The sequence below is a fragment of the Danio rerio genome, chromosome 4, assembly GCF_052040795.2.
Source record: "Danio rerio strain M-AB ecotype USA chromosome 4, GRCz13ab, whole genome shotgun sequence".
In the NCBI taxonomy this organism is placed as follows: domain Eukaryota; kingdom Metazoa; phylum Chordata; class Actinopteri; order Cypriniformes; family Danionidae; genus Danio; species Danio rerio.
The window spans coordinates 77,645,001-77,671,149 of record NC_141024.2 but is presented as its reverse complement, the minus strand read 5'-3'; the positions used below and the strand labels follow the sequence as shown (position 1 = coordinate 77,671,149).

Genomic DNA, 26,149 nt, shown 5'->3' with positions numbered 1-26,149 from the left:
TAATAGATCAGTCCAGCATGAAGGTAATATTTGAAAATGTACATCTTATTATAGTGAAAAATTGTAAGAAAACTTAAAGTGCAATCTTATACTGCTTTTTTTTTTCAGAATTTACAATACACAGATGTGGACGCCTCTGCAGAAGTCAGCCACATTATCACTGCCTCTTCTGCAAATCAACCATTTTAAGAAAACCTGATTTGTTAAACATTTAGGACTCTGCAAACAAAAACAACAACCACCAACCCCTCATACTAAAGCCACCACAACTTTTGCCACATCTCTGCCCGCCACACATGTGCCTCTCTCCACCGCCACGGCTCTGCCCGCCACACATGTGCCTCTCTCCACTGCCACGGCTCTGCCAGCCACACATGTGCCTCTATCCACTGACATGGCTCTGCCAGCCACACATGTGCCTCTATCCACTGACATGGCTCTGCCAGCCACACATGTGCCTCTATCCACTGACATGGCTCTGCCCACCACTTCTGGCATTTCTAGGCCCTTAAAAAAAATTTGTCGGAAAAAACCAAAGCAACTAAAGCAATGTCCCAAATGTGATTTGATATGCCACTATAAAAATTTAAAAAGACATATAGAACATAAACACACCCCAAAAATGATGGACATCACTTCCTCATCTCATCTTGACATCAGTGCATAGACCCTCAGAATGGAGTCTATATGGTCCACAAAAGTTTTCATGGAGCTTCTACTTCACTCCATGTGCAAATAAAAATATGGGGGGAACCACATCGTATTTTATGTGAATTAAATGAGTGCCAGACTAATATGGAGTTGGCTTGAAGAAGTGGATTGCTGTCATACCAATGTGTTCACCTCCGGTCAGTTTCATACTGCAAAACATTTTAACCTCACCTTCACTCACAGAAGAAAGTTTAAAAGAAATAGTTAAAAGCAAGTGGTTTGGGCAGGACCAAATAAAACAGTGTGTAAATCGTCAAAAACTAGCCCAAAAAGAAAATGCACCACTGTCAGTTGAATCCAAGATTGGAGTCCCACCAACAAAAAGGTTCATATCGGTCTACGAGCCTAATATATCATATTATAGTAGACTGGGCAGAGTCATGGTATCATATGACACCAAGAAGAATTCATGGCACTGTCCCTGTGCAAAAACCCAGAGATCATGTACCCATAAATACATAGCAAAATGGCACCTCTGTTAAATTCACCCTGAACTCTTCCGAAAAGTTCGGAGCACTGAAAGCGCTGAAGAATTTCAGGCAGCAGCGATGGAGGAAAGTGATGAAAGTGAGAATTACCCTCCAAAGGACATTGCTAAAGTAAAGAGCATGGTAGAATACATCTTAATGAATAAAAAGCTACCATCTACTATTCCCAGTCATTTGAGGCTTTCTTCAGACTATAAGGAATTTCCAAAACACCTAATCCCTGATGAGACAATGTGCTACCACTGCTCAGACCGCACATTGCTCAGTGATCCTGTCTGCATTACACGTAAAGCGAAAATTCTCACAACTACAGGAATTGTCCAAGGTGGATAATTGTTACTTACATATTTTATTTTATTTTAATTATGAAAAAGATACCAAACCATTTATTTTACATTCTGTATCTGCAGATATTTCAACCTACTACAAATTCTGTCCTTTCTGTGGAATGGTGTACCGTTACCAAGAGTGGGCTAATGGTTTGCATAACTTCAATGACCATGTCCTCCTTGAACTCTCTCTCTGCCTCACCATAAGAAACCTGTTGCAGGTAATCGTTATACAATACATATATTATATGTTATACAATATATTATTTTTTACAACAATAGGATTTCTTCATAGTGTTGATTTTATCTTAGGCATCATTAGGCACATTCAAATCAAGACTTAAAACACATCTGTTTAGCTGTGCCTTTACTGAATGAGCACTGTGCTACGTCCGACAGTTCACACTATTATGTTTTCTGTTTTTAACTGTTTTTTAAATCATTTTTATTCTTTGTTTTTATTTTCTTATACTTGTCTCTTTTATTCTTGTTTATGTAAAGCACTTTGAATTACCATTGTGTATGAAATGTGCTATATAAATAAACTTGCCTTGCCTTGCCTATATAAGTACTGATTAACTGTGATTTCTTTATCATAGGTGCATACAGCAGTCAGCAGAGTAGTGGAGTACTTGGAGGTAACTACAGGTGTACAGTTCCCCTCAGCAATTATTCTTCTCCACGGCTATCTGCATTTTGAGGCCCTAACTGACCATGAATACGAGTATTCATGTGTATCTTGTGGTGACCATCCACCTGTGGTCATAATGGACCTCCACAAGAAGGCATCCTTTCATCTCTCTGGTAAATATCTTTCCTTTTTACTGCAGAGAGGTAAGTCTTATTAGTTAAACTATTAGTAAGTTTATAGTATGTATTTATTTTCTTTAGTGAGTGATCTTTCACAGCCTCCACAAGATTTTAATGGAGAGGTGGATTGAGATATGTTTTGGAAGGCACTGACAGAAGAACGAATTGCTCGAGGATTTTTTTCAAGTAAGGAAATTTATTATATCAGGAATGGCATGCCATCATTATTTAATTTCATAAGTGTTTTCAGGAGTACAATCTAAATTCACTGATGTACTAACATGTTTGTTTGTCCTAAAGGTCAAAAAAACAATCCATTTTGTGTTACACCTAGTTACAACTTTTGGGAACCCTGGATCGGGAGTAAGACTCGTATAGCGAATGTTGTTCTCAACACTGAATTTGAGAAAGTGCACAAAACAAAAACTGCAGAACGAACAGAAATAACTGTCTCTGAAGATTGCTTAAAGGACGAACTTTCAAAACAGAAAGTAAAATATTTAATGCTAATTATATGTATTATTTGTCAGTGTTGGCATTTCATTTAACATGTGTGTTTTATATGATAGGTGGGAGTGATAAGAAGACTGTGTCAAGAGTGTGGTTTAGATGCCAAAGGCTCTCGCACAGATCTACTCCTGCGACTTTCGGAGGAGATGAGGTCAAGGGAGGCCTATGACAAGGTTTTTGAAAAGATTTGGGCTGCTTCAGGTAAACCTCAATGTTGCACATTAAAATATTACAAATAAATCAGAAATGTACAAAGTCACATAGACATAATGGGTCCTGTTTTCTGCTTGGCACTGATTGGGGAGTCACTGGTGGTGTACAGCTCTGGGGGGTGTTGGAGGTGGCCTCGTCTGACACCAGGGTGTATTGTTGCTTTCCGTGTGGGGGAGTGTATTTACATCTCTGAGGCACTGCATCTTTAAAATTTTTAAAAGTATACTTTGTTAAGGTTAATGCCACTGCCCTCTATCATAACCTATGGTCATTTAAGTCCCAATGTCATTAATGGGATTTGATTATGTTTTCTTAACTATTTGCTTATCTTTTTTGTCTGTTCCAGGAGGTTGGGCTGTCATCATGTGTCCTTGTGGCATAGTTTACAGTATAAAGTGTAATCTGCGAGCAGAAAGTCCTCGGGATTTTGCAGATATGCTTCTGTCTTGGAAGCATCTGCCTAATGTTGTTATTTGTGACTTTGCCCGTGGACTGTCCACCCACACAAATTTGAGGAAACCCATAACTTTCACACCTTTCAAGGGAAGGTTACTCGAACCAACCACTGAAAATATTGCAAAAGCAAAATCAGGAAAATTACAGGTAACTCTGCCATTGCTCACTGCAAAAAAGCAAAGTCCAGATCCGGATGGTCATCCAATAACTGGTCCTGCAGAACACTATGTTCTGTATGACCGCTTTCACGAAGACAACACAAAAGATCCTCGTGATTCACTGAGGAAGCTTCGTCTTGTGCCTCAACTAGCTGGCAAAGTTAACAGTCAGGCTGCAGAACAGCTTTTTTCAAAGCTAAAGAAAAATAACTACTTTATGAACATGGCATTGCCATCCACACATGTTTTCCTCATGCGAAACATCATCCACCATTACACTGTCAGAAAAAATGAGAAACGTCTTCATGACATAAAAAAGGAATTCAACTCAAACATTCACATGAATGACCACAGCCAGGTTGTGTTAGGTAATGTTTCCCTTACTGTGTAACAAATACATCAATTTATCCATAACTGTACTTATGTGTATATTTGTATTTATAGAAAATCCATCCTCCACAGAGAAATGCATGGACATGTCACTTGGTAATTTGACTGTTCTTTCCAGTTGCTCAGTGTCAAGTTTCTGTTCTCTAATTATTATGTGTTATTTTCAAATTTTGATGCTTTAATGTACTCTTAGGACCACTGACAGCACTGCCAGAAAATATTGTGACTTTACAAACGACCGCTGCATCACCAGGCATAACATCAGTCACATCTCCTCTGTCATCAGTACCAAGTACAGAAAAAACAGCTTGTGAACCTACCACTCTTCTGAATTTTTTGGAACCTACTAAGCCTTGGAAGAGGGACTGGGATCCATTACAAGAGAAACTGGTGAACATTTACATTTACATTTAGTCATTTAGCAGACGCTTTTATCCAAAGCGACTTACAAATGAGGACAAGGAAGCAATTTACACAACTAAGAGCAACAATGAATAAGTACTAAAGGCAAGTTTCAGGTCTGTAAAGTCTAAGAAGGGAAGTATTAGTAGTTTTTTTTTTGTGTACAGTTAGTGTGATATTCAAAGAGGCAATTGCAGATTAGGAAGTGAAGTGGAGACTAAATAGTTGAGTTTTTAGTTGTTTCTTGAAAATAGCGAGTGACTCTGCTGTTCTGATGCAGTTAGGGAGTTCATTCCACCAACTGGGCAGATTGAGCGTGAGCGTTCGCGAAAGTGATTTTTTCCCTCTTTGGGATGGAACCACGAGGCGACGTTCATTCACAGAACGCAAGTTTCTGGAGGGCACATAGATCTGCAGAAGTGAGTGCAGATAAGAAGGTGCTAGGCCAGAAGTCACTTTGTAGGCAAACATCAGAGTTTTGAATTTGATGCGAGCAGCAACTGGCAGCCAGTGCAAATGGACTAGCAGCGGAGTGACATGTGCTCGTTTAGGTTCATTGAAGACAACTCGTGCTGCTGCGTTCTGGAGCAGTTGAAGAGGCTTGATAGAGTTAGCTGGAAGCCCAGCTAGTAGAGAGTTGCAGTAATCCAGTTTGGAGAGAACAAGAGCTTGAACAAGGAGTTGAGCTGCATGTTCAGATAAGAAGGGTCGGATCTTTCTGATTTTATAGAGTGCAAATCTGCACGATCGAGCAGTTCTAGAAATGTGGTCAGAGAAGTTTAGTTGGTCATCAATCGTTACTCCAAGGCTTTTCACCATTTTGGATGCAGTAATGGTTGCCCCATCCATCTGGATTGAAAAGTTATGGTGTAGAGTCGGGTTGGCAGAAACTACAAGCATTTCCGTTTTTGCGAGGTTCAGCTGAAGATGATGATCTTTCATCCAGTGTGAAATATCCAACAGGCAGGCTGAGATGCGAGCTGGAACCGAGGGATCATCAGGATGAAAAGAGAGGTATAGCTGGGACAATTACCATTACATACAAACGCACACACACACACATATTTATTGTTATTATTATTACAGCTTGATTATGTGCTGGACCGAAATCGCCCTGGCAGTGAAATAATTGTGAAGGAGGGGCAAGTGTGCCTTATTCGAGAAGAATTTTGGAGCCTTGGATTGTTGAGGGACATGGACTCCCATGTAAGCAGTCTGTTTTTTTATTATAACTTTTTTTATTAAAAACATTGACTTATCAAAGTTTTTATTGCAGATTGGAAACGCCTGCATGAAGCTTATTTGTGAAATGGCTCGACAAATTGTATGTACTATAAAACATAATATTTATATAGATTGTTTTAACTTGATCCAAAAAAAAAAAAAAAACAATTTCTAAACTGTGTGAAAATGTTCATGTCATTGTCAACAGTTTCTTTTTATTCATGTAGGGCAAGGACATATACATTGAGGACTTTTATGTTGTCCCTGTGTGGAAAGAAACTCCTAACAACATTGTTACTGGATTACCGGTGCGTGTATGTACTGTATTTACTGTGTGAGAAGTACAACCTAAATTAAACGACATAACTGTCCTGATCAATTCTAGGAAGATGCAGACTTGAAAGACCTGTTAGCCTTTCCAGCATGGACAAATGCCAATGGACCAGACCGCTTTGTTGTCTGTGTAAGAAAATATTGAAATGTCTAGTGCATACATTAATTGGTATTGCAATGTGTGTGTTTCTAAAATAAAACACTGAAAAATCTTGGAAGAAGCAATAATGTTCAAATGAAATATTTTTACACCTTTAACATTGTAGATAATGATGCCGCTTCGAAGAGAGATGGTGTTTTTAGACTCTCTGTACGCAGAGCATGAATCAGGATTTGGAGATGAGGAATACAGGGCAATTTTTAGGTCTATTAATAAACTAAGACGTTTCAGCCTTTATGTGATATATGGCTACGTTCCTATAGCCATTTCTATTTATTTCCTAACCGTGTATTATAGGTCTGTCACTTTTGGCTACGTTCCTATAGCCGTTTCTTAAACTTCTGGCTATGTTCATCTAGCCTTTTTTATGCATGGTGTTCTAGAGTTGAGGTGAGCTTTAATTGTTAGTATTACTACTATGTTTTGTTTACAGGAAAATTGCTTACCGAGTGGATCATGGGACATGGTCTGAAAAGACTGGATATGATTTTCCAGTGAGGAATCAACTTAAAAAAAATTATTATTTGGCTTTTACAACAATTAAATTTTTTGTACATTATTCTAAAATAAAATTAATTTGCTTTGCCTATTTTAGGCTTTGCCACGTCAGACAAGAGGGAATGATTGTGGTGTTTTTGTACTCATGGTAAGATATAAATTGAGTTAATTGATTTGAAGATTTTGTAAACATTGTAAATGACTGTGGCTTCTCTCTTTTCAGTACACCCTCTCAATGGTGTGTGGCATTGGGTTTCAACTCCAGGAGGTATTATTTTATTATTTATGTAACTTTATTTTGTTGGTGCTTTTTTTAATCATAGCTAAAATGTAACTATTTTAGTGTATATTATCTTTCTTTCTTCTAAGCAACATATCTTTTAAAAAAAGGGGCATGGTTATTGCAAGCACACCCAACATCATGTATTAACAAAAACATGTTGGTTAACTGTCAGACTAAACAGTCTTTCTTTCAGATGGATATACCTATCATCCGTCAGTGGTGGTGCCTTCTACTCATGGAACGATTTCAAATTGATGGGTATGTCAGTATTTATTTATTTTTCTTGTAAATCTGTAAAATTAAAAATTTATATTGTGTCAATACAACAACTTGTAACATGAATAACAAAACATACTTAAAATCTCTCTTACCGGTGACCAGTATGTCACCGACTCGGTCCCAGTAACTCCCCTCGCTGGCCAGCAGAGGCCACCATCTCCGGACTTTTAGCATTACGTCATCCATCTACACCGATTGCGCATACACCTGATTGGAATCTGGCTAATGACCCACGTACCTCTTATAAGCCGCACTCAAAACACTTGTTCAGGGCGAAGTCTTGTTTAGCCCCGGCCAGCATTTCTGAGCATGATCTCCAGCCTGATCTCCTGAGCACGACTCCAGCCTGTCTCTTACTTTGCTTCGCCTTCTGCCTGCCCACGACCCACGCTTGTTATACGGACTCTGACTCTCTCTCTGCCTGCCCACGAACCACGCCTGTTATACGGACTCTGATCCTTGCTGCCTGCCCTTGACCCAAGCCTGCATAACGGATCCTGGTTCTTGCTCACCCCCTTCCACTCATGCCTGGTAACTCACTCTGTGTCTGTTCATCATCAGTCTTGATACCCATACTACTACTGTGGATGTGTGTGTGCACTCCGGTGCATATTGTGTGTTTGAGTGAAGTTGTGATTAATAAATACTGCATAATGGATCCCTCCGTGTCAGTCTCCTCGTTACACAGTAATTATGGATTTTGTCTTGTCTTGTTATTAAAAGCTATGGGCACAGATTTGCTTTCTGGACTGAGGAGGCAAGAAGTGTCTTGGATGGAAAGATTCTGCTCCTTTTTAGGGTGAAACAAAAAACCATATCCAATCTTCCGGCACATGTCCAAGCAGTTCAAGATCGGGAAAGGAATGACAAAAGATTAGTGGACTTGATTATCACATCAAAATCAGCAGAGCAGCATTTGGTGGTATAGATGGTTCTACTTTAAATTACTCCTCTAGACTCTGAGTATGGTTGACTTAAATATAGTCAAGTGACAATTTAACTATTATTTGCCAAATATAATTAATTACTTGTGTATTTACATATGAAATATAATTTCCTTCTATGGCCCAAAGGATATACTCGGTGGGAAAATGTCAAATTGGTTTCCACTAAAACCCCGTTCTCAAGTGCCTGTCTACATTGAGAATGAGCAGTCCCAGTCAATCATTTGTGACTACATCAGAGGAATTCTTAATAAAACCAAAACACAGCTGACCTTCAATGATGAGGTGGAGTTCATTTGTGGATGTCTCCTCCCAGAGGTAATCACAAAACATGTATGTACATGAGCATGCTTATGTTCTGAAGTGTGTGTTTTATTTTATTAATTGGTTTATCTGTATGTTTGTTCAGGCCATAACTAATGGCATTTCCGAGTTACAAGGCTTGTCTTGGCAGGAGGCTGAAGATGTCTTCCTCCAGGGCCCCATTTATCACGCAAGGTATGTTTACTTTTTTTTTGTACAAAAGCTGTTAAGTTTTTATGTTAAACACAATTTCTGACAACAGCATTTATTTATTTTTTTTAGTGAAGTTGAGGAATTTAACAGAAGAATTGCTCGAGAAATGAAAAATCTCCCCAACAAGAATGTAAAGCATTTTATTTTATATGTAATTAATACATTATTAATCCAAGTATTGTTTTTCACAATTTTTCTCTGCATTTTTTACAGCTCGATGACTTGTAGGACCTCATGAAAATTTATAAAAAAATAAAGTTTGGTGTGAGAAAATTACTCAGAGTACTATCATTTATTCTGTGAATAATAAGATAATGTTCATTCCCTCAACTCAATACTAAAGAGTTTGATAAATCCTTAATGATTTAAAAACAAAAAACAACAACAAAAACAATAAATGACTGAAAATATTTAAGTAACTGAACAATATCTATTTACAAATACAGTTAATTAAAATACAACAGACTTAATGCATTAAATCATAATTTAGTATGTTTAATATTTTATATAATAATGTATTCAATCATAGTGCAATATTTTATAGTAGAAAAATAGTGTAATTTACAATTTATAAATCAATGAATTCAGGTTAGGCAATTTTTCCAACAGCAGGTGGCACTGTCTGAGAAAACGATAGGTCTGGAAGTGCTGGTCTGAGCGAGCTGGTCTGAGCGTGCGGTTGGGTCTCGGGGCCTGCAGCTTCATAATGTTGCCACAGAGACTTAGGGAATGGTCACCTACAATGGTAGAAACGCGGAACTTTGTCTAGACACTGTTAACAGTGATACCTTCCCTACCCATGACAATGTTCTGCTAAATCCTGATTTCATCTTGTAACGCTGGACAGAATGTGGCCCAGGATCTTTGTCCAGTGCACGTGTTAGCAGTTGCAAGGCAGCAAAATGATTGATCCGTCCCTGGGTGGGCTTGAACCACCAACCTTTCAGTTTACAGCCAAACGCGCTAACCGATTGTGCCACAGAGACTTAGTGAAAAGTCACCTACAGTGGTAGAAACGCGGAACTTTGTCTCAAATGGTCTGCTATATGAACCCTAATGTAAGTTTGCAGAGAGAGAGAGAGAAAAGTAACAGAAATGCCCAACGTGGGGCTTGAACCCACGACCCTGACATTAAGAGTCTCATGCTCTACCGACTGAGCTAGCCAGGCGGATGAGGAGTTCCCACTAGAACTAGACACTGTTAACAGTAATACCTTCCCTACCCGTGACAATCTTCTGCTAAATCCTGATTTCATCTTGTAACGCTGGACAGAATGTGGCCCAGGATCTATGTCCAGTGCACGTGTTAGCAGTTGCAAGGCAGCAAAATGCCTAATTCGTCCCTGGGTGGGCTTGAACCACCAACCTTTCAGTTAACAGCCGAACGCGCTAACCGATTGCGCCACAGAGACTTAGTGAAAAGTCACCTACAGTGGTAGAAACGCGTAACTTTGTCTCAAAAGGTCTGCTATATGAACCCTAATGTAAGTTTGCTGAGAGAGAGAGAGAAAAGTAACAGAAACTCCCAATGTGGGGCTCCAACCCACGACCCTGACATTAAAAGTCTCATGCTCTACCGACTGAGCTTGCCAGGCGGATGAGAAGTCCCCACTAGAACTAGACACTGTTAACAGTAATACCTTCCCTACCCGTGACAATCTTCTGCTAAATCCTGATTTCATCTTGTAACGCTGGACAGAATGTGGCCCAGGATCTATGTCCAGTGCACGTGTTAGCAGTTGCAAGGCAGCAAAATGCCTAATTCGTCCCTGGGTGGGCTTCAACCACCAACCTTTCAGTTAACAGCCTAACGCGCTTACTGATTGCGCCACAGAGACTTAGTGAAAGGTCACCTACAGTGGTAGAAACGCGGAACTTTGTCTCAAAAGGTCTGCTATATGAACCCTAATGTAAGTTTGCTGAGAGAGAGAGAGAAAAGTAACAGAAACGCCCAACGTGGGGCTCGAACCCACAACCCTGACATTAAGTGTCTCATGCTCTACCGACTGAGCTAGCCAGGCAGATGAGGAGTCCCCACTAGAACTAGACACTGTTAACAGTAATACCTTCCCTACCCGTGACAATATTCTGCTAAATCCTGATTTCATCTTGTAACGCTGGACAGAATGTGGCCCAGGATCTATGTCCAGTGCACGTGTTAGCAGTTGCAAGGCAGCAAAATGCCTAATTCGTCCCTGGGTGGGCTTGAACCACCAACCTTTCAGTTAACAGCCGAACGCGCTAACCGATTGCGCCACAGAGACTTAATGAAAAGTCACCTACAGTGGTAGAAACGCGTAACTTTGTCTCAAAGACTGCTAGATTAAACCTTATGTAAGTCTGCTGGGAGAGAGAGAGAAAAGTAACAGGAACGCCCAACGTGGGGCTCGAACCCACGACCCTGAGAGTAAGAGTCTCATGTTCTACCGACTGAGCTAGCCGGGCTGATGAGAAGCTCTTTTAGGAACCAGAAACCGTTTACAGTAATACCTTCCCTACCCATGATAATCTTCTGCATATCCTGATTTCATCTTGTAACGCTGAACAGAATGTGGCCCAGGATCTATGTCCAGTGCACGTGTTAGCAGTTGCAAGGCAGCAAAATGCCTAATTTGTCCCTGGGTGGGCTTGAACCACAAACCTTTCAGTTAACAGCCGAACGCGCTAACCGATTGCGCCACAGAGACTTAGTGAAAGGTCACCTACAGTGGTAGAAACGCCGAACTTTGTCTCAAAGTCTGCTACATGAACCCTAATGTAAGTTTGCTGGGAGAGAGAGAGAAAAGCAACAGGAACACCCAACGTGGGGTTTGAACCCACGACCCTGACATTAAGAGTCTCATGCTCTACCAACTGAGCTAGCCGGGCTGATGAGATGAACTTTTAAGAGCTAAACACTCTTTACAGTAATACCTTCCCTACCCGTGACAATGTTCTGCTAAATCCTGATTTCGTCTTGTAACGCTGGACAGAATGTGGCCCAGGATCTATGTCCAGTGCACGTGTTAGCAGTTGCAAGGCAGCAAAATGTCTAATTCGTCCCTGGGTGGGCTTTAACCACCAACCTTTCAGTTAACAGCCGAACGCGCTAACCGATTGCGCCACAGAGACTTAGTGGAAGGCCAACTACAGTGGTAGAAACGCCGAACTTTGTCTCAAAGTCTGCTACACGAACCCTAATGTAAGTTTGCTGGGAGAGAGAGAGAAAAGTAACAGAAACGCCCAACGTGGGGCTCGAACCCACGACCCTGAGATTAAGAGTCTCATGCTCTACCGACTGAGCTAGCCGGGCTGATGAGATAAACATTTAAGAGCTAAACACCGTGTACAGTAATACCTTCCCTACCCGTGACAATGTTCTGCTAAATCCTGATTTTATCTTGTAAAGCTGGACAGAATGTGGCCCAGGATCTATGTCCAGTGCACGTGTTAGCAGTTACAAGGCAGCAAAATGCTTGATCCATCCCTGGGTGGGCTTGAACCACCAACCTTTCAGTTAACAGCCGAACGCGCTAACCGATTGCGCCACAGAAACCTAGTGAAAGGTCACCTACAGTGGTAGAAACGCGGAACTTTGTCTCAAAAGGTCTGCTATACGAACGCTAATGTAAGTTTGCTGATGTGACCGTGTATAGGATAAGTGGTAGTGATTGATGTTGATAACAACCAATCAGGGGCCAGTGCTGCCTATTTTAGAGCCGGTTGGCTGTGTTAGGTGATGTGTCACCTCCAGCCCCGCCTTTCTTGTTCCGCGTTTGTTGACATCTGTTTCAGGTATGTTAGCGGTTGTGTGTGTCTCTCTCTCTCTCTCTCTCTCTCTCTCTCTCTCTCTCTTTCGATTAACGTTTGGATTAATCATCGTGGTTTCATTTTTAGCCTGGTTTTTCGTTGGTTTTCCTGTTGGTTGCCATGGAGTTAATGACTGCCACCCATTCAGCTCGCTTGTAGCATAAATGGAGATGACTAATTCGTAATACATGAGTGTACTACTCCCGGCTTGGTAAGTTTCTTATGTAGAGATTAAAGGGGAATGCTAGCGTGTGATTTTGCAAACAGTAACCGTTTTTGCATGTGCATATCTCTTGTAGGATTCTCCCTCTCTGTCCTGGGCGATTATAAATAAAGATTTAGCATCTGTAACATTACTCCGGTTGTGTTTGAAAGATTCTGCTATCCTGAGATCTCTAGTGGAAAGAACTACTACTGTTGTTTACTACTGCTGCCTGCTTCTACTATCTGCTGCTGCTACATTTACTGCTGCAGTTACTACTAGCTGCTACTGCTACCCGTTACTACTATCTGCTGCTGCTACATTTACTGCTGCAGTTACTACTAGCTGCTACTGCTATCCGCTACTACTATCTGCCTGCTGCTACTCTACTGTTGCAGTTACTGCTAACTGCTACGACTAACTGTTACCTGCTCTATTTACTGCTGTTGTTACTACGACCTGCTACTACTATCTCCTATTGCTACTGTTATATAATTTGTGATTTTTGTTCTGTTTGGTTGTGTGATTCGGTGTGCAAAAGAGTGAGTTTGGTGTTCTGTGTGAATCTTGCTTTTCTATAGCGAAACTACAGAAGCTGTATTTGGTTTTTCTTTTCTTGTGTGTGGTTTGTTGTTTGTTTTACTCCTGTATAATTTATCCCGTATATTGATTTTGATTTTCCTTGCAGGAACTGAGGTCCCATGGGTGCAGGATCTTGAGGTGGTGGTGGTGTCACTGCACTTGACATTTTTGCTGTGGACGGTTTGGGAAGTGTGGAGTGTGTGGATCTAGTGTGGTGTGTGTGTGTGTGTGTGTGTGTGTGTGTGTGGAAGTGTGCTTTTTGAACATAACGGAGCACTGGTGATTTCCCCCCCCCCCCCATGTGTGACCTCAGCCCTGTAAGTTAGTTTATTCAATTTATTTCCCCGGTTAATTTCATTTTCATATTTACTTTGTAATAACGTTGTTGTTGTCTTCTATAAATTTGTTTTCTTTTTTTGTTTTATTTTACTGCAGTTGTGTTGGAGGGGGGGTGCTGGCAAAATGTTCAGAGAATGTAATGTGACCATTTTAATCTGCCACAAATTCTGAAAATAAATTTTGTACTTTTATACTATACCCACGTCTCTTGCCTATCCATATGAGAACTGAACCTGTGTGGCCTAAGAGTAAGGTTTAAGCCAATTTCTATTTCCTGGGAGAAAACCTCTCAGGTGGCGTAGTCGGATTTGCTTTGTGGATAAATTGTTAATCCCTACTCTTCCCTCCTGCCACATTCTGGCGTAGTCGGCAGGACCCTCGTATGGTATAGTGCATAGACGTGAGTATTGGTAGTGTGGGGCTTGTTTTTTTTTTTGTTTTGTTTTTTTCCTGCAGGAGCAGATAGCGGCAGCGGCATATTGGTGTTTCAGTGTGGAGAGTAGATTTCAAGCCCATAGTGGTGAGTGATTTTGTAGTTTTGTAACTATGGATGAAGAATTACGTGAGTTGCGAGAATTGGTAGCCCAATTAAGGGCAGACAATGAAAAATTGCGACACGAACAAGTGCCCGTTGAACAACCTGGTCCCTCTAATATTTCCATTCCGGCGGTGGTTGATCCTCTTCCTGCCGTTCCTAGTTCCTCAGCAGCGGAACGATTTGTTTTTGTGCCACGGGATCGAAATTGCCCAAAATTTAATGGTAGATCTGGCATTATGATCGAAGAGTGGGTGGAGGAGGCTCAAACTTGCATGAGACTCCGCCATCTCTCTACTTCTGATCAGGCATTTTTTCTGTTTGATCATTTGGAGGGAGAGGCGAGGGATGAAATTCGATATCGGCCAAGGGATGAGAGGGAGGATCCAAACAAAATTTTTCAGGCTTTGCGAGAATTATATGGTTGTACTAGTTCATATGTAGCTCTTCAAGAGTCCTTTTTTTCCAGGAAACAACAGGATGGGGAGACCCTGTTAGAGTTTTCCCTAGTCCTGTTAAATCTCCTGGAAAAAGTAAAGCGCCAGTCGCCTCATGGGATGCCAAATGCAGATATTTTGTTGCGCGACCAATTTGTTGAACACGTTCGTGATGGTGCTCTTCGACGTGAACTCAAACAGTTTGTCCGTCGCCAGCCAACCGCTAGGTTATTGGACGTTCGTAGTGAAGCAATGCGCTGGGAACGGGAGGGTATGCCTGGGGGAACACGTGGTCGTAGCCAATCTGTACCATCTGCTTATGGCATCCAATATGGGGTACAGGGATATCAGCCTCCGGGAGGTAGTAATTTAGCAAGTTCTGAATTGCGCGAATTGAGAGAAATGCTGAAAAAACAACAACAGCAATTGAATCAGTTGACTCAAAATGTGGCTCAAATTCAAAACCTCCAACCACGTCTTCAGTTATCCCGGTCTAATCAGGTTATTTGTCGTCGGTGTCAGCAGCCTGGTCATTTTGCCCGGGAATGTGATGGGGAACGGAGACCTCCTCGTTTCGCGCCAGCACGTGCTGATTCCGCTTCAACAAGGGGTGTGCAGTCTGGGCAACCGTCGGAAAACTAATACCCGCTGAGCTGCAGGGCCACAGCTTGGTCGGGAGAAGAACAGGCTCAAATGTTTCAGCTGAGGTAGATTTTATGTCTCGCTTTATGGCATCGTGTCCTCAACTTATTGTATATATGAGCGGGGTCAAGGTACAGTGTTTGGTGGACACTGGGTCTATGGTGTCCACCATTACTGAGAGCTGTTTTGTGTCAAATTTTGGGGCATGGGGTCAGGAACGACTTAGGTCATGCCATTGGTTGCAGCTTCGGGCCGCGAATGGCCTTTCGATTCCATATATTGGCTACCTGGAGCTAGATGTGGAGTTGTGTGGACAGGTGGTTACAGGTTGTGGCGTGCTGGTGGTCAGAGACCCTCCGGGTAGTATGTGTGCTCAGGTTCCTGGGGTTCTGGGAATGAATATCCTGGGCCGCTGCTATCGGGAGCTCTTTGGCCGGCATGGCGCTCAGCTTTTTGATCTACCTGCTGTGTCACAGGCTCCCACTTCTGTATTTCAGGCTTTACAACACTGCCACCTCATTGAAGTTCAGCCAGATTCGGATCAGGGAAGTAGAGTTAAAGTACGAGGACGTCAGGTGTGCCGCATCCCCGGAGGCACCATCAAATTGGTTGCCGTAACCTGTTCAACCCAATACTCCAGGGGCACTGTTTTGTTTGAGCCACCAGAATCTGGTCTTCCAGCAGGTTTGTTGGCATCCCCTGCACTGGTCCAGGTAGACCATGGAACTGCTTACGTGCCTGTGGTGAATGTTAGCACCGCAGATGTAGTGGTGTATGCCGGCACAGTTGTGGGGACTGTTAACCAGGTTTACGTTGTTAGCTTGCCCCCAGAGATCTCTGAAGTTCCAGTAGTTTCAGCTAGGGTGAGTATACAGGTTGCACAGGCTGTCCAGTCTGTACAAGAACAAATTGGGGAAATTGATTTGTCTGTACTTTCAGCGGAAGAACAAGGGAAGGTGAGGGAACTACTGGAGAAGTATGCATCCGTGTTTTCTATACATGAGGGTGATTTGGGATGTACCAGTCTCATTTCCCATGAGATTCCCTTGACTGATGACGTACCTGTGAGGCAGCGTTATAGACGCATTCCTCCATCTGAATACGAGGTAGTCAAAGCACACATAAATCAACTGCTCGAGGCTCAAGTAATAAGAGAAAGTTGTAGTCCATACGCGTCACCCATTGTCTTGGTTAAAAAGAAGGATGGTAGCCTACGTATGTGTGTAGACTACCGTCGTTTAAATGCTAAGACAAGGAAGGATGCTTTTCCTTTACCCCGCATTGAGGAGACTTTAGACTCGCTGGCGGGGGCACGCTGGTTTTCTACCATGGACCTTGCTAGCGGGTATAATCAGGTCCCTGTAGGTGAGGCAGATAAACCGAAGACTGCTTTTTGTACTCCATTCGGGCTATTTGAATGGAACCGGATGCCGTTTGGCCTTTGTAATGCCCCTAGCACCTTTCAGCGTTTAATGGAACGGTTGTTTGGAGACCAACAGTGCCAGTCTCTGCTTTTGTACTTGGACGATATTGTGGTGTTTTCCAGTTCAGTAGATCAGCATCTAGCCCGGATGGAGGTTGTCTTAAGCAGGTTGCTCAGAGAGGGCCTGAAAGCAAAATTGTCAAAATGTGCTTTCTTTAAGCGTAAGGTACAGTACCTGGGTCATGTGATCTCTTCAGAAGGGGTCTCTACAGATCCAGGGAAGATTGAGGCAGTTTCACAGTGGCCTCAGCCTAATAGTGTTTCGGGGCTGCGGTCATTTTTGGGGTTTGCTAGTTACTATCGGCGCTTTGTGGAGGGGTTTGCGAGGTTGGCGGCTCCCCTCCACAGGCTGGTGGCAGAACTGGCAGCCCCAAAAAGGTCCAAGCATGGCCCCAAAGAATTTGAACAGGCCTGGTCTAGTGAGTGCCAGAGTAGCTTTGAGGAATTGAGGTGTAGACTCACCACAGCCCCTGTACTCGCATATGCGGACTTCTCACTCCCCTTTATTTTGGAGGTGGACGCCAGTTATAGGGGGTTAGGTGCAGTCCTCTCTCAAGAGCAGCAGGGTAAGGTGCGTCCCATAGCCTATGGTAGTCGTGGTCTTAGGCCCACTGAGCGCAATACCTCTAACTACAGTTCAATGAAGCTGGAGTTCCTTGCGCTCAAGTGGGCCATGACCGAGAAGTTTAGGGAGTACCTTCTGGGTCATAAGTGTGTAGTCTATACTGATAATAATCCTCTTAGCTACCTGACCTCTGCCAAGTTGGGTGCCATGGAACAGCGTTGGGCCGCTCAGGTAGCTGTGTTTGACTTTGAGGTCAAGTATAGATCAGGTAAGATTAATCGAAACGCTGATGCTTTGTCACGTCAGGATTCCTCTGTGACAGAGGTTCAGGATCTGCTTCCTGGGTTGGTTGTTCCAGCCGCATTATGTCAAGCTAGTCACAGGCAGTTGGTGACCCAAGTAAACCAAATTGTATCCTTCCCATGTTCTTCTGAGAATGATATCAGTGTCCAGCAGCAGGCTGATTCAGTTATCGGAGAGTTATTGGTGTTCTGGAGGCGGAAGTTGCCACCAAGTGCAGAGGAGCGCAAGAAACTCTCCAGGTCTGCGGTGATCTTACTTAAACAGTGGGATCGTCTGAGGGAGATTGAGGGAGTGCTTTATCGGCGAGTGTTTCGCCCTGACGGTGGGGAAGAAGTCCTTCAAGTGTTGCTGCCATTGGCCATGAAGTCTGAGGTAATGACACAGCTGCATCAACAGCACGGGCACCAGGGGGTAGAGCGTACCACCCAGCTTGTGTGGCAGCGGTGCTACTGGCCGGGCATGTCGGGGGACATTGCCCGTTGGTGCCAGGAGTGTGAAAGGTGTCAGTGTGCCAAGGGTGTTCAGCCCACCCCAGTTAGCTTCATGGGACGTTTGTTGGCTGCAAGGCCAAACGAGATTGTGGCTTTGGACTTCACAGTGTTGGAGCCTTCACACTCTGGCATAGAGAATGTTTTGGTTATTACTGACATCTTTTCCAAGTACACCTTAGCTGTACCTACTAGGGACCAACGAGCTGAGACTGTGGCCCAGGTTCTGGTGGCGGAATGGTTCTGTAAGTTTGGTGTGCCAGGTCGTATCCATTCAGACCAAGGCCGTAATTTTGAGTCTGTCCTCATTCAGCAGCTGTGTCATTTATATGGGGTTGAAAAGTCACGCACAACCCCATACCATCCAGCAGGAAACGGCCAGTGTGAGCGCTTTAATAGGACATTACATGATCTTTTGCGCACCCTTCCGTTGTCTAGGAAAGGGGATTGGCCATCTTGTCTCCCCCAGGTCCTTTTTGCCTATAACACTACACCTCACCAATCTACGGGGGAATCCCCCTATTTTCTGATGTTTGGGCAAGAGCCTAGACTGCCAATTGACTTTTTGCTTGGTAGGATTGAAGAACCATTAGCAGGTAGTGTTCACCGGTGGGTTTTAGAGCATCAGAATCGGCTGCAGGTTGCTTTTGAGGGTGCTCGTGGGCGTTTGGAGGCTGCAGCCGATCGTCGAAAAGCTAGGCATGACCTACAGGTGCATAACTTGCCTCTAAGGGAGGGGCAGAAAGTGTATCTCCGTGACTGTAGTGTGAGAGGTAGACATAAGATCCATGACCTCTGGAGCTCAGTGGTGTACCAGATACTGAAGGCACCTAAGGAAGGAGGTGTAGTGTACACCATTGCGCCAACTACAGATCTAAGTAAGATAAAGCATGTGCACCGATCCCTATTAAAACCTCAGGTTGGTAGAGACCCCCTCCCTAGAGTGCCAGATGTTCCATTAGTGGAACGTGTGCTGCCTCGTGAGATGGATTCAGATGAGGGAGACTTGTTTGTTTTAGTGCCTGAAACGCCACAGGTTAGTAGTGGGCAAGCATCTCAAGGTAGTCCCCCTTCTGTCCTTCAGGATGCTGGTGGCTCTGAAGGAGAAGGAGGCAATACAGAGATGGCAGCTGAATTACCGCCTGTAATGAACCCTCCATTAGGCCCGGTGGTGAGGGGTGAGAGTGCCGTGCGTAGGACTGGAAGGAGTACGGCCGGACAGCATTCTAATGTACATCATCTGCCACGGTCACTTGGTGTAGGTACAGTTTCTAGTATAGTTGGTAGTGCAGCTGAGGTATGGTTCCGTCCTTGGAGTTAAAGGGTTTAGGAGACATCTTTTCTTGTCATTTTCTTTCAGTTCACCATCGGGGCGACGGTGCAGAAGCCTGGGGTGGATTGTGACCGTGTATAGGATAAGTGGTAGTGATTGATGTTGATAACAACCAATCAGGGGCCAGTGCTGCCTATTTTAGAGCCGGTTGGCTGTGTTAGGTGATGTGTCACCTCCAGCCCCGCCTTTCTTGTTCCGCGTTTGTTGACATCTGCTTCAGGTATGTTAGCGGTTGTGTGTGTCTCTCTCTCTCTCTCTCTCTCTCTCTCTCTCTCTTTCGATTAACGTTTGGATTAATCATCGTGGTTTCATTTTTAGCCTGGTTTTTCGTTGGTTTTCCTGTTGGTTGCCATGGAGTTAATGACTGCCACCCATTCAGCTCGCTTGTAGCATAAATGGAGATGACTAATTCGTAATACATGAGTGTACTACTCCCGGCTTGGTAAGTTTCTTATGTAGAGATTAAAGGGGAATGCTAGCGTGTGATTTTGCAAACAGTAACCGTTTTTGCATATCTCTTGTAGGATTCTCCCTCTCTGTCCTGGGCGATTATAAATAAAGATTTAGCATCTGTAACATTACTCCGGTTGTGTTTGAAAGATTCTGCTATCCTGAGATCTCTAGTGGAAAGAACTACTACTGTTGTTTACTACTGCTGCCTGCTTCTACTATCTGCTGCTGCTACATTTACTGCTGCAGTTACTACTAGCTGCTACTGCTACCCGTTACTACTATCTGCTGCTGCTACATTTACTGCTGCAGTTACTACTAGCTGCTACTGCTATCCGCTACTACTATCTGCCTGCTGCTACTCTACTGTTGCAGTTACTGCTAACTGCTACGACTAACTGTTACCTGCTCTATTTACTGCTGTTGTTACTACGACCTGCTACTACTATCTCCTATTGCTACTGTTATATAATTTGTGATTTTTGTTCTGTTTGGTTGTGTGATTCGGTGTGCAAAAGAGTGAGTTTGGTGTTCTGTGTGAATCTTGCTTTTCTATAGCGAAACTACAGAAGCTGTATTTGGTTTTTCTTTTCTTGTGTGTGGTTTGTTGTTTGTTTTACTCCTGTATAATTTATCCCGTATATTGATTTTGATTTTCCTTGCAGGAACTGAGGTCCCATGGGTGCAGGATCTTGAGGTGGTGGTGGTGTCACTGCACTTGACATTTTTGCTGTGGACGGTTTGGGAAGTGTGGAGTGTGTGGATCTAGTGTGGTGTGTGTGTGTGTGTGTGTGTGTGTGTGTGGAAGTGTGCTTTTTGAACATAACGGAGCACTGGTGATTTCCCCCCCCCCCATGTGTGACCTCAGCCCTGTAAGTTAGTTTATTCAATTTATTTCCCCGGTTAATTTCATTTTCATATTTACTTTGTAATAACGTTGTTGTTGTCTTCTATAAATTTGTTTTCTTTTTTTGTTTTATTTTACTGCAGTTGTGTTGGAGGGGGGGTGCTGGCAAAATGTTCAGAGAATGTAATGTGACCATTTTAATCTGCCACAAATTCTGAAAATAAATTTTGTACTTTTATACTATACCCACGTCTCTTGCCTATCCATATGAGAACTGAACCTGTGTGGCCTAAGAGTAAGGTTTAAGCCAATTTCTATTTCCTGGGAGAAAACCTCTCAGGTGGCGTAGTCGGATTTGCTTTGTGGATAAATTGTTAATCCCTACTCTTCCCTCCTGCCACACTGAGATAGAGAGAGAAAATAACAGAAACGCCCAACGTGGGGCTCGAACCCACGACCCTGACATTAAGAGTCTCATGCTCTACCGACTGAGATAGCCAGGCGGATGAGGAGTCCCCACTGGAACTAGACACTGTTAACAGTAATACCTTCCTTACCTGTGACAATCTTCTGCTAAATCCTGATTTCATCTTGTAACGCTGGACAGAATGTGGCCCAGGATCTATGTCCAGTGCACGTGTTAGCAGTTGCAAGGCAGCAAAATGCCTAATTCTTCCCTGGCTGGGCTTCAACCACCAAGCTTTCAGTTAACAGCCGAACGCGCTAACCGATTGCACCACAGAGACTTAGTGAAAGATCACCTACAGTGGTAGAAAGTCAGAACTTTTGTCTCAAAAGGTCTGCTATATGAACCCTAATGTAAGTTTGCTGGGAGAGAGAGAGAAAAGTAACAGATGCCCAACTTGGGGCTCTAACCCACAACCCTGAGATTGAGAGTCTCATACTCTACCGACTGTGCTAGCCGAGCTGTTTCAAGAGCTAGACACCGTTTACAGTAATACCTTCCCGACCCGTGACAATGTTCTACTAAATCCTGATTTCATCTTGTAATGCTGGACAGAATGTGGCCCAGGATATATGCCCAGTGCACATGTTAGCAGTTGCAAGGCAGCAAAGTGCGTAATTCGTCAGTGGGTGGGCTCGAATCACCAACCTTTGGGTCATTATATCTTGTTTAATACCCATTTTATTCGTTTATACTATTCATTTTATTTATTTACTCATTTATAATAATATGTGAATATGTCTCAATAAATAATTAAAATTTTGTTAATTAGTTGAGTGCTATAGGTCTTACAAAAGCCTTTTATCTAAAAATAGCGTAAAAACTCTTAACTGTACATAAGCTCATTGATCTCTCCATTTTTCTTCTTAAAATAGGTCTCTGGTAATTCACCTTCATCGCCCAACTTTTTTTTTTTTCAATTATTTCAATGCAGTCTTTTGGTATTGCTTTTTTCAACTCATGACATTGTCTTTGTAATTTTGCTTTAACAACTCTTTTATACCCATCCTCCACAATTACTTTTAATGGTACAAATCCTTTTATTACTTCATATAATACATCTTTAACTTGTCTTAATCCTCCGTCCCACCATTCCTTAAAATATAAAACATTTCCTTCACTTAAAATTGTTTAATTCAGTAAAAGTGGTTGTTCTAGAATCTGTGCCCTTGCTTTTGGTATAATCAACACATTTTCTAAAAATCCCCCTCATGATTCTAAGACCTCAACATAATATTTTGGCAGACCTGCTATCATCCGTTTCTTCATCATCATCCATAAAACATTACATCCCATATTAAAATGTCCACATTTCTTCAAATAATAATCCAACACACTTTTCCAAATCACACCCATTTTCCCTTCCAAAAACCTTTGAATAATCTTAATTGTTAATGTTTTCATTTTTAAAAAACTATCCAAAAGTCCCAGACCTCCTTCTTTTACCTCCCCAATCAAAGTATAATAAGCTATCTTGGCTCTTCCATTTCCCCACAAAAACTTTAAAACTACATCATTTATTTTTTCATAGTATACTTCAGGCAACGCAGTTACACTTAACACATACCAGACCTTTGACAACATTAAAGCATTTAAGATGAATACTTTCTCTTTTATCGTCAAATTTTAGCTTTCCAAAATCTCAGTCTTTTCTCAATTTCATTTAAAACTCTCTCCCAATTTAAAATATCTGCTTTATTAAAATCCATCCCACCCAAATTCCCAACATTTTTGTATGTTCCTTTTCTTCTTTAAAGGGTATATGTTGTGTTATTTCTTTTACTCTTCCCACCCTCATGCATAAACTTTTTCCAACATTAACCTTAGCTCCTGATGCTTTACAATATCGCTCTAAAATCCACAACGATGTAGTATCATCAGCGTATTGATACACAGCTTCTCTGTTGTCATTGTTTTCTATTTGTATCCCTTTAATGCTTCTATCTGATTTTATTGCCAATCCCAGTGGCTCAGCTTCCAGTGTGTATAATAAAGCAGACAATGGACATCCTTGCCTTATTGATCTAGTTGGTTGAAGACATTCTGTCATTTTCTAACATTTTCCCCAAAACCAAACTCCTTAAGAACTGCAAATAAAAAATCATACTCTACCCTGTCAAAAGCCTTCTCCAAATCTAAACCTATTAAAACACCCCCTTTCTCTTTTTCTTTCATATAGTAGACAATTTAGCTTACCCAATTCACCTGTACCGCACGTTTTTTCGATTGTGGGGAAAACCAGAGCACCCAGAGGAAACCCACGCGAACACTGGGAGAACATGCAAACTCCACACAGAAATGCCAACTGACCAGCGCACAGTACTGTGTGTGTGTGTGTGTGTGTATGTATACATTTATTGCATAAACTTTTCTAATATATGTGTTTTTGTTTTATTATTATTTAATTTGTATTTATTTACTTTTTTTACGGTAAATACAATTGTCATTACTATACGCAATTTTTTTCCTATTTTTGTGTCTGCCTATTATTGTAATTGTATTACTTCTTCCTTGTTCATGCATGTAATGCCTACTTGGTTTGCATATTTTTTGAACATTTAAAAAAAATAAATTAATAAAAACATAAAAATTAGATGTAGTATATAATCCCAAATCTTATTTTAAAAAAGTTGGTGGTATGGAGTTTCTTTTAAAGTGTGACTTTAAGATTTATAAACTCATATTAGGCTAAAAAAGTCTCCTCTTTTTCTTTTCTTCTGGAGAAAGTATTATTTGTTTCAGCTCGAATAAAAGCTGTTTTTTATTCTAAACTTTATACTTAAACCATTTTAATGACAAAACCATTAGCCCCTTTAAGCTATTTTTTCCCCAATAGTCTACAGAACAAACCATCCTTATACAATAAATTATCTAATTTAATGTCATCATGGCAAACATAAAATAAATCAGTTATTAGAGATTAGTTATTAAAACTATTATGTTTAAAAATGTGCCGAAAAAATCTTATCTCCATTAAACAGAAAAATAAACTTTTTTTTTTACTTGTTCAAACGACTTAATTAAAATGTTCTGAAATAACACAACTCTTGAGATTTCATTGGGACAACTTAATGTTCAGTCCACATACATTTATTAAAAGTGTTAAGTTAACTTAATTTGTGTTGTGACAACATGAAAGAATTGTATGGAACTCTGCACAAATATGGTGATCGGTTCATAATAAGTTGAAGCACATTGTCAGCTTTTGCTGTATTTGGCTTAACCGTTCTTTGGTGGCTCGCCAATGTATAGATGACTCTAATACATCAAATAAGTAAGCTGACCAAAGTTTTTAAAGGGAGAAGACTTTATTGAAGAGAATTAATTGTGCAGTTCATCAGCAGTGATGTTAACTTGTCGGTCTTCAAGTAACTTAAACCAAAATACAGTCTGTGAGACACTAATTTATAACAAAGGATGAAACCCCCCTGGATATTACCCTACTGCTTTGGTTGGGTCACATCTCCTGAGTTCCTCTAGGTCATTTGGTTCACATCTTATCAGAAGTAGATACTTGTTGCATATGAAACAAGCCAATACAATCTATCAACATACAGAATTATTTTGCCTTCTTGCAGCCCGATAGCAACTCTCACAACCTGGTACTGGGCTGTGACCCCTGATCTACACTACAAAACAGCTGGCAAAATCTTCACCCCTCTTTAGTTGAGTTTACATTTTCAGGTGTTCAAAGGGTTTCATTATCAGTAACTTGATATGCATTCAAGAGTTCACTCTTGTTTGGCATGCTATCCTGGGAGAGACCTAAGCTCATAAGATCCTCGAGCCCTGGGCTACCTCCCGTTAGCAGGACGAGAGGGGAGTGTGAGCTCAGGTAGATCTCGATGAACTCCCCAGACTTCTTTCTATTCTAATGACAGATATAGGGTCGGCTAAAGGGAGATATAAGGTTTACTAAGAGCTCGACTATGGTGCCAATTTAATGTTCAGTTTACTTAGGTTGTGTGTTTTTGGACTGTGGGAGAAAACCAGGGGAAATCCACGCAAGCACAGGGAGAATGAGCAAACTCTGCACAAAAAGTCAACTGGTTAGCAGCGACTTTAACCTGAGACATTCTTACTGTGAGGCAACAGTGCTAACCACTGGCTAATCATTGGCTGCCGTGTTGCCCAATCTAGAAAGGAGGGGGAGTAAGGGTGGGAGAGGGATTCTGCAAGACAAGGATAACTGAGTTAAGCTACGGTCACACTGGGCTTTTCCTCCCTTAGACTTACATTCATACGCACGCGAATGCGTCAGACTAGAAACAGGGTCATGCGTCAAGTTTCGCAGGTTGCTGAGGTGCAAAGTTCAAGCTTTGTGAACTCTGACCTGCGAAATCGCATCTGGACAGAAATTTAAACCATGGAGCAATTGATCACTTTTTTAATTTCTAAAAATCTTGTTTGATCCCGCCCCTTTTAACAGCACCGTACGACAGAATTTCACAATCTCAAAGTCTAGTGTGACCGCAGCTTTGTGTTCTGGTTATCTATAGTGAGTCAGGAATCATCTGATTGGTGAATCATGTTTTAGCTAATGCTGGACCAGGGGTCCGTTCTTCGTACGTGGATTACTCAATTAGCTGGATTTGGATATTGACGATTTGACACGATCCAGGATCATTTCGTTCTTCAAAAGTTTTCCGAGAGTTGTTGTCATAGCAACAGGTCTGGCAACTCAAACCTGGTCGGAAGCAGGCTTATTTCATGTAAACAGGATTAGATCGCGGCTTTTTAAGCGCAGCTGATTCAGGAAATCTGTTGCATTTGCAGTCATGTCTTGTCCGTTCTTAAGAGAGCAACCTGTTGCGGAAGGTGCGCTAATAATACGACGAGCTTTTAGAATTAACCGCGTCTTGAAACAGAGAAATGATCCTTTAGCGCAGCAGGATCATATACTTTTTGAGCGATATCGTTTTTCACGTGAGGGTATCATGTACATTGTAAATTTGTTGGATCCTCATATTAAAAGTTTGACCCG

At 41.9% G+C, this 26,149-nt stretch overlaps 3 protein-coding genes, 1 long non-coding RNA gene and 3 other non-coding genes across 9 annotated transcripts in view; 3 read left to right on the top strand and 4 right to left on the bottom strand.

Moving 5' to 3' along the window:
- znf1086 (zinc finger protein 1086) overlaps positions 1-26,149 on the bottom strand; it is an 893,143-nt gene that overhangs the window by 522,308 nt on the left and 344,686 nt on the right. The gene's annotated exons all lie outside the window — the stretch shown is intronic.
- Positions 1,422-6,316, top strand: LOC148682919 (uncharacterized). Its single transcript, XM_088650893.1, has 13 exons — positions 1,422-1,524; positions 1,610-1,749; positions 2,128-2,332; positions 2,420-2,524; positions 2,639-2,829; positions 2,908-3,049; positions 3,408-4,043; positions 4,120-4,161; positions 4,259-4,455; positions 5,554-5,673; positions 5,744-5,791; positions 5,919-5,999; positions 6,077-6,316. Exons 4-13 carry the CDS (start codon positions 2,473-2,475, stop codon positions 6,167-6,169), a joined length of 1,602 nt encoding a protein of 533 aa, XP_088507019.1. The 5' UTR covers positions 1,422-1,524; positions 1,610-1,749; positions 2,128-2,332; positions 2,420-2,472; the 3' UTR covers positions 6,170-6,316.
- Positions 6,605-8,980, top strand: LOC148682918 (PWWP domain-containing DNA repair factor 3B-like). The gene is made up of 9 exons (XM_088650973.1): positions 6,605-6,678; positions 6,780-6,830; positions 6,906-6,950; positions 7,159-7,223; positions 7,968-8,166; positions 8,318-8,506; positions 8,598-8,686; positions 8,774-8,834; positions 8,918-8,980. Exons 2-9 carry the CDS (start codon positions 6,828-6,830, stop codon positions 8,930-8,932), a joined length of 666 nt encoding a protein of 221 aa, XP_088507099.1. The 5' UTR covers positions 6,605-6,678; positions 6,780-6,827; the 3' UTR covers positions 8,933-8,980.
- Positions 10,043-10,116, bottom strand: trnan-guu (transfer RNA asparagine (anticodon GUU)). The gene has a single exon. It is a non-coding gene; the product is annotated as a tRNA-Asn (tRNA).
- Positions 10,895-10,968, bottom strand: trnan-guu (transfer RNA asparagine (anticodon GUU)). Its single transcript has one exon. It is a non-coding gene; the product is annotated as a tRNA-Asn (tRNA).
- trnak-cuu (transfer RNA lysine (anticodon CUU)) lies at positions 11,924-11,996 on the bottom strand. Its single transcript has one exon. It is a non-coding gene; the product is annotated as a tRNA-Lys (tRNA).
- On the top strand, positions 12,391-13,812 carry LOC148682914 (uncharacterized). 2 transcript variants are annotated; one of them, XR_015943176.1, is made up of 3 exons: positions 12,391-12,478; positions 12,581-12,704; positions 13,384-13,812. It is a non-coding gene; the product is annotated as an uncharacterized LOC148682914 (long non-coding RNA). The 2 variants fall into 2 exon arrangements; XR_015943175.1 differs by having other exon boundaries at positions 12,793-13,812.

Excerpts from the sequence above, each read along its gene's own strand:
- LOC148682919 (XM_088650893.1), top strand. The coding sequence starts at position 2,473 with ATGTTTTGGAAGGCACTGACAGAAGAACGAATTGCTCGAGGATTTTTT. Across the intron at positions 4,044-4,119 it reads CCACAGCCAGGTTGTGTTAG|AAAATCCATCCTCCACAGAG; the intron begins GTAATGTTTCCC and ends TTGTATTTATAG. Across the intron at positions 5,674-5,743 it reads TGAGGGACATGGACTCCCAT|ATTGGAAACGCCTGCATGAA; the intron begins GTAAGCAGTCTG and ends TTTTTATTGCAG.
- LOC148682918 (XM_088650973.1), top strand. Across the intron at positions 8,507-8,597 it reads GTGGATGTCTCCTCCCAGAG|GCCATAACTAATGGCATTTC; the intron begins GTAATCACAAAA and ends ATGTTTGTTCAG. Across the intron at positions 8,687-8,773 it reads GGCCCCATTTATCACGCAAG|TGAAGTTGAGGAATTTAACA; the intron begins GTATGTTTACTT and ends TATTTTTTTTAG.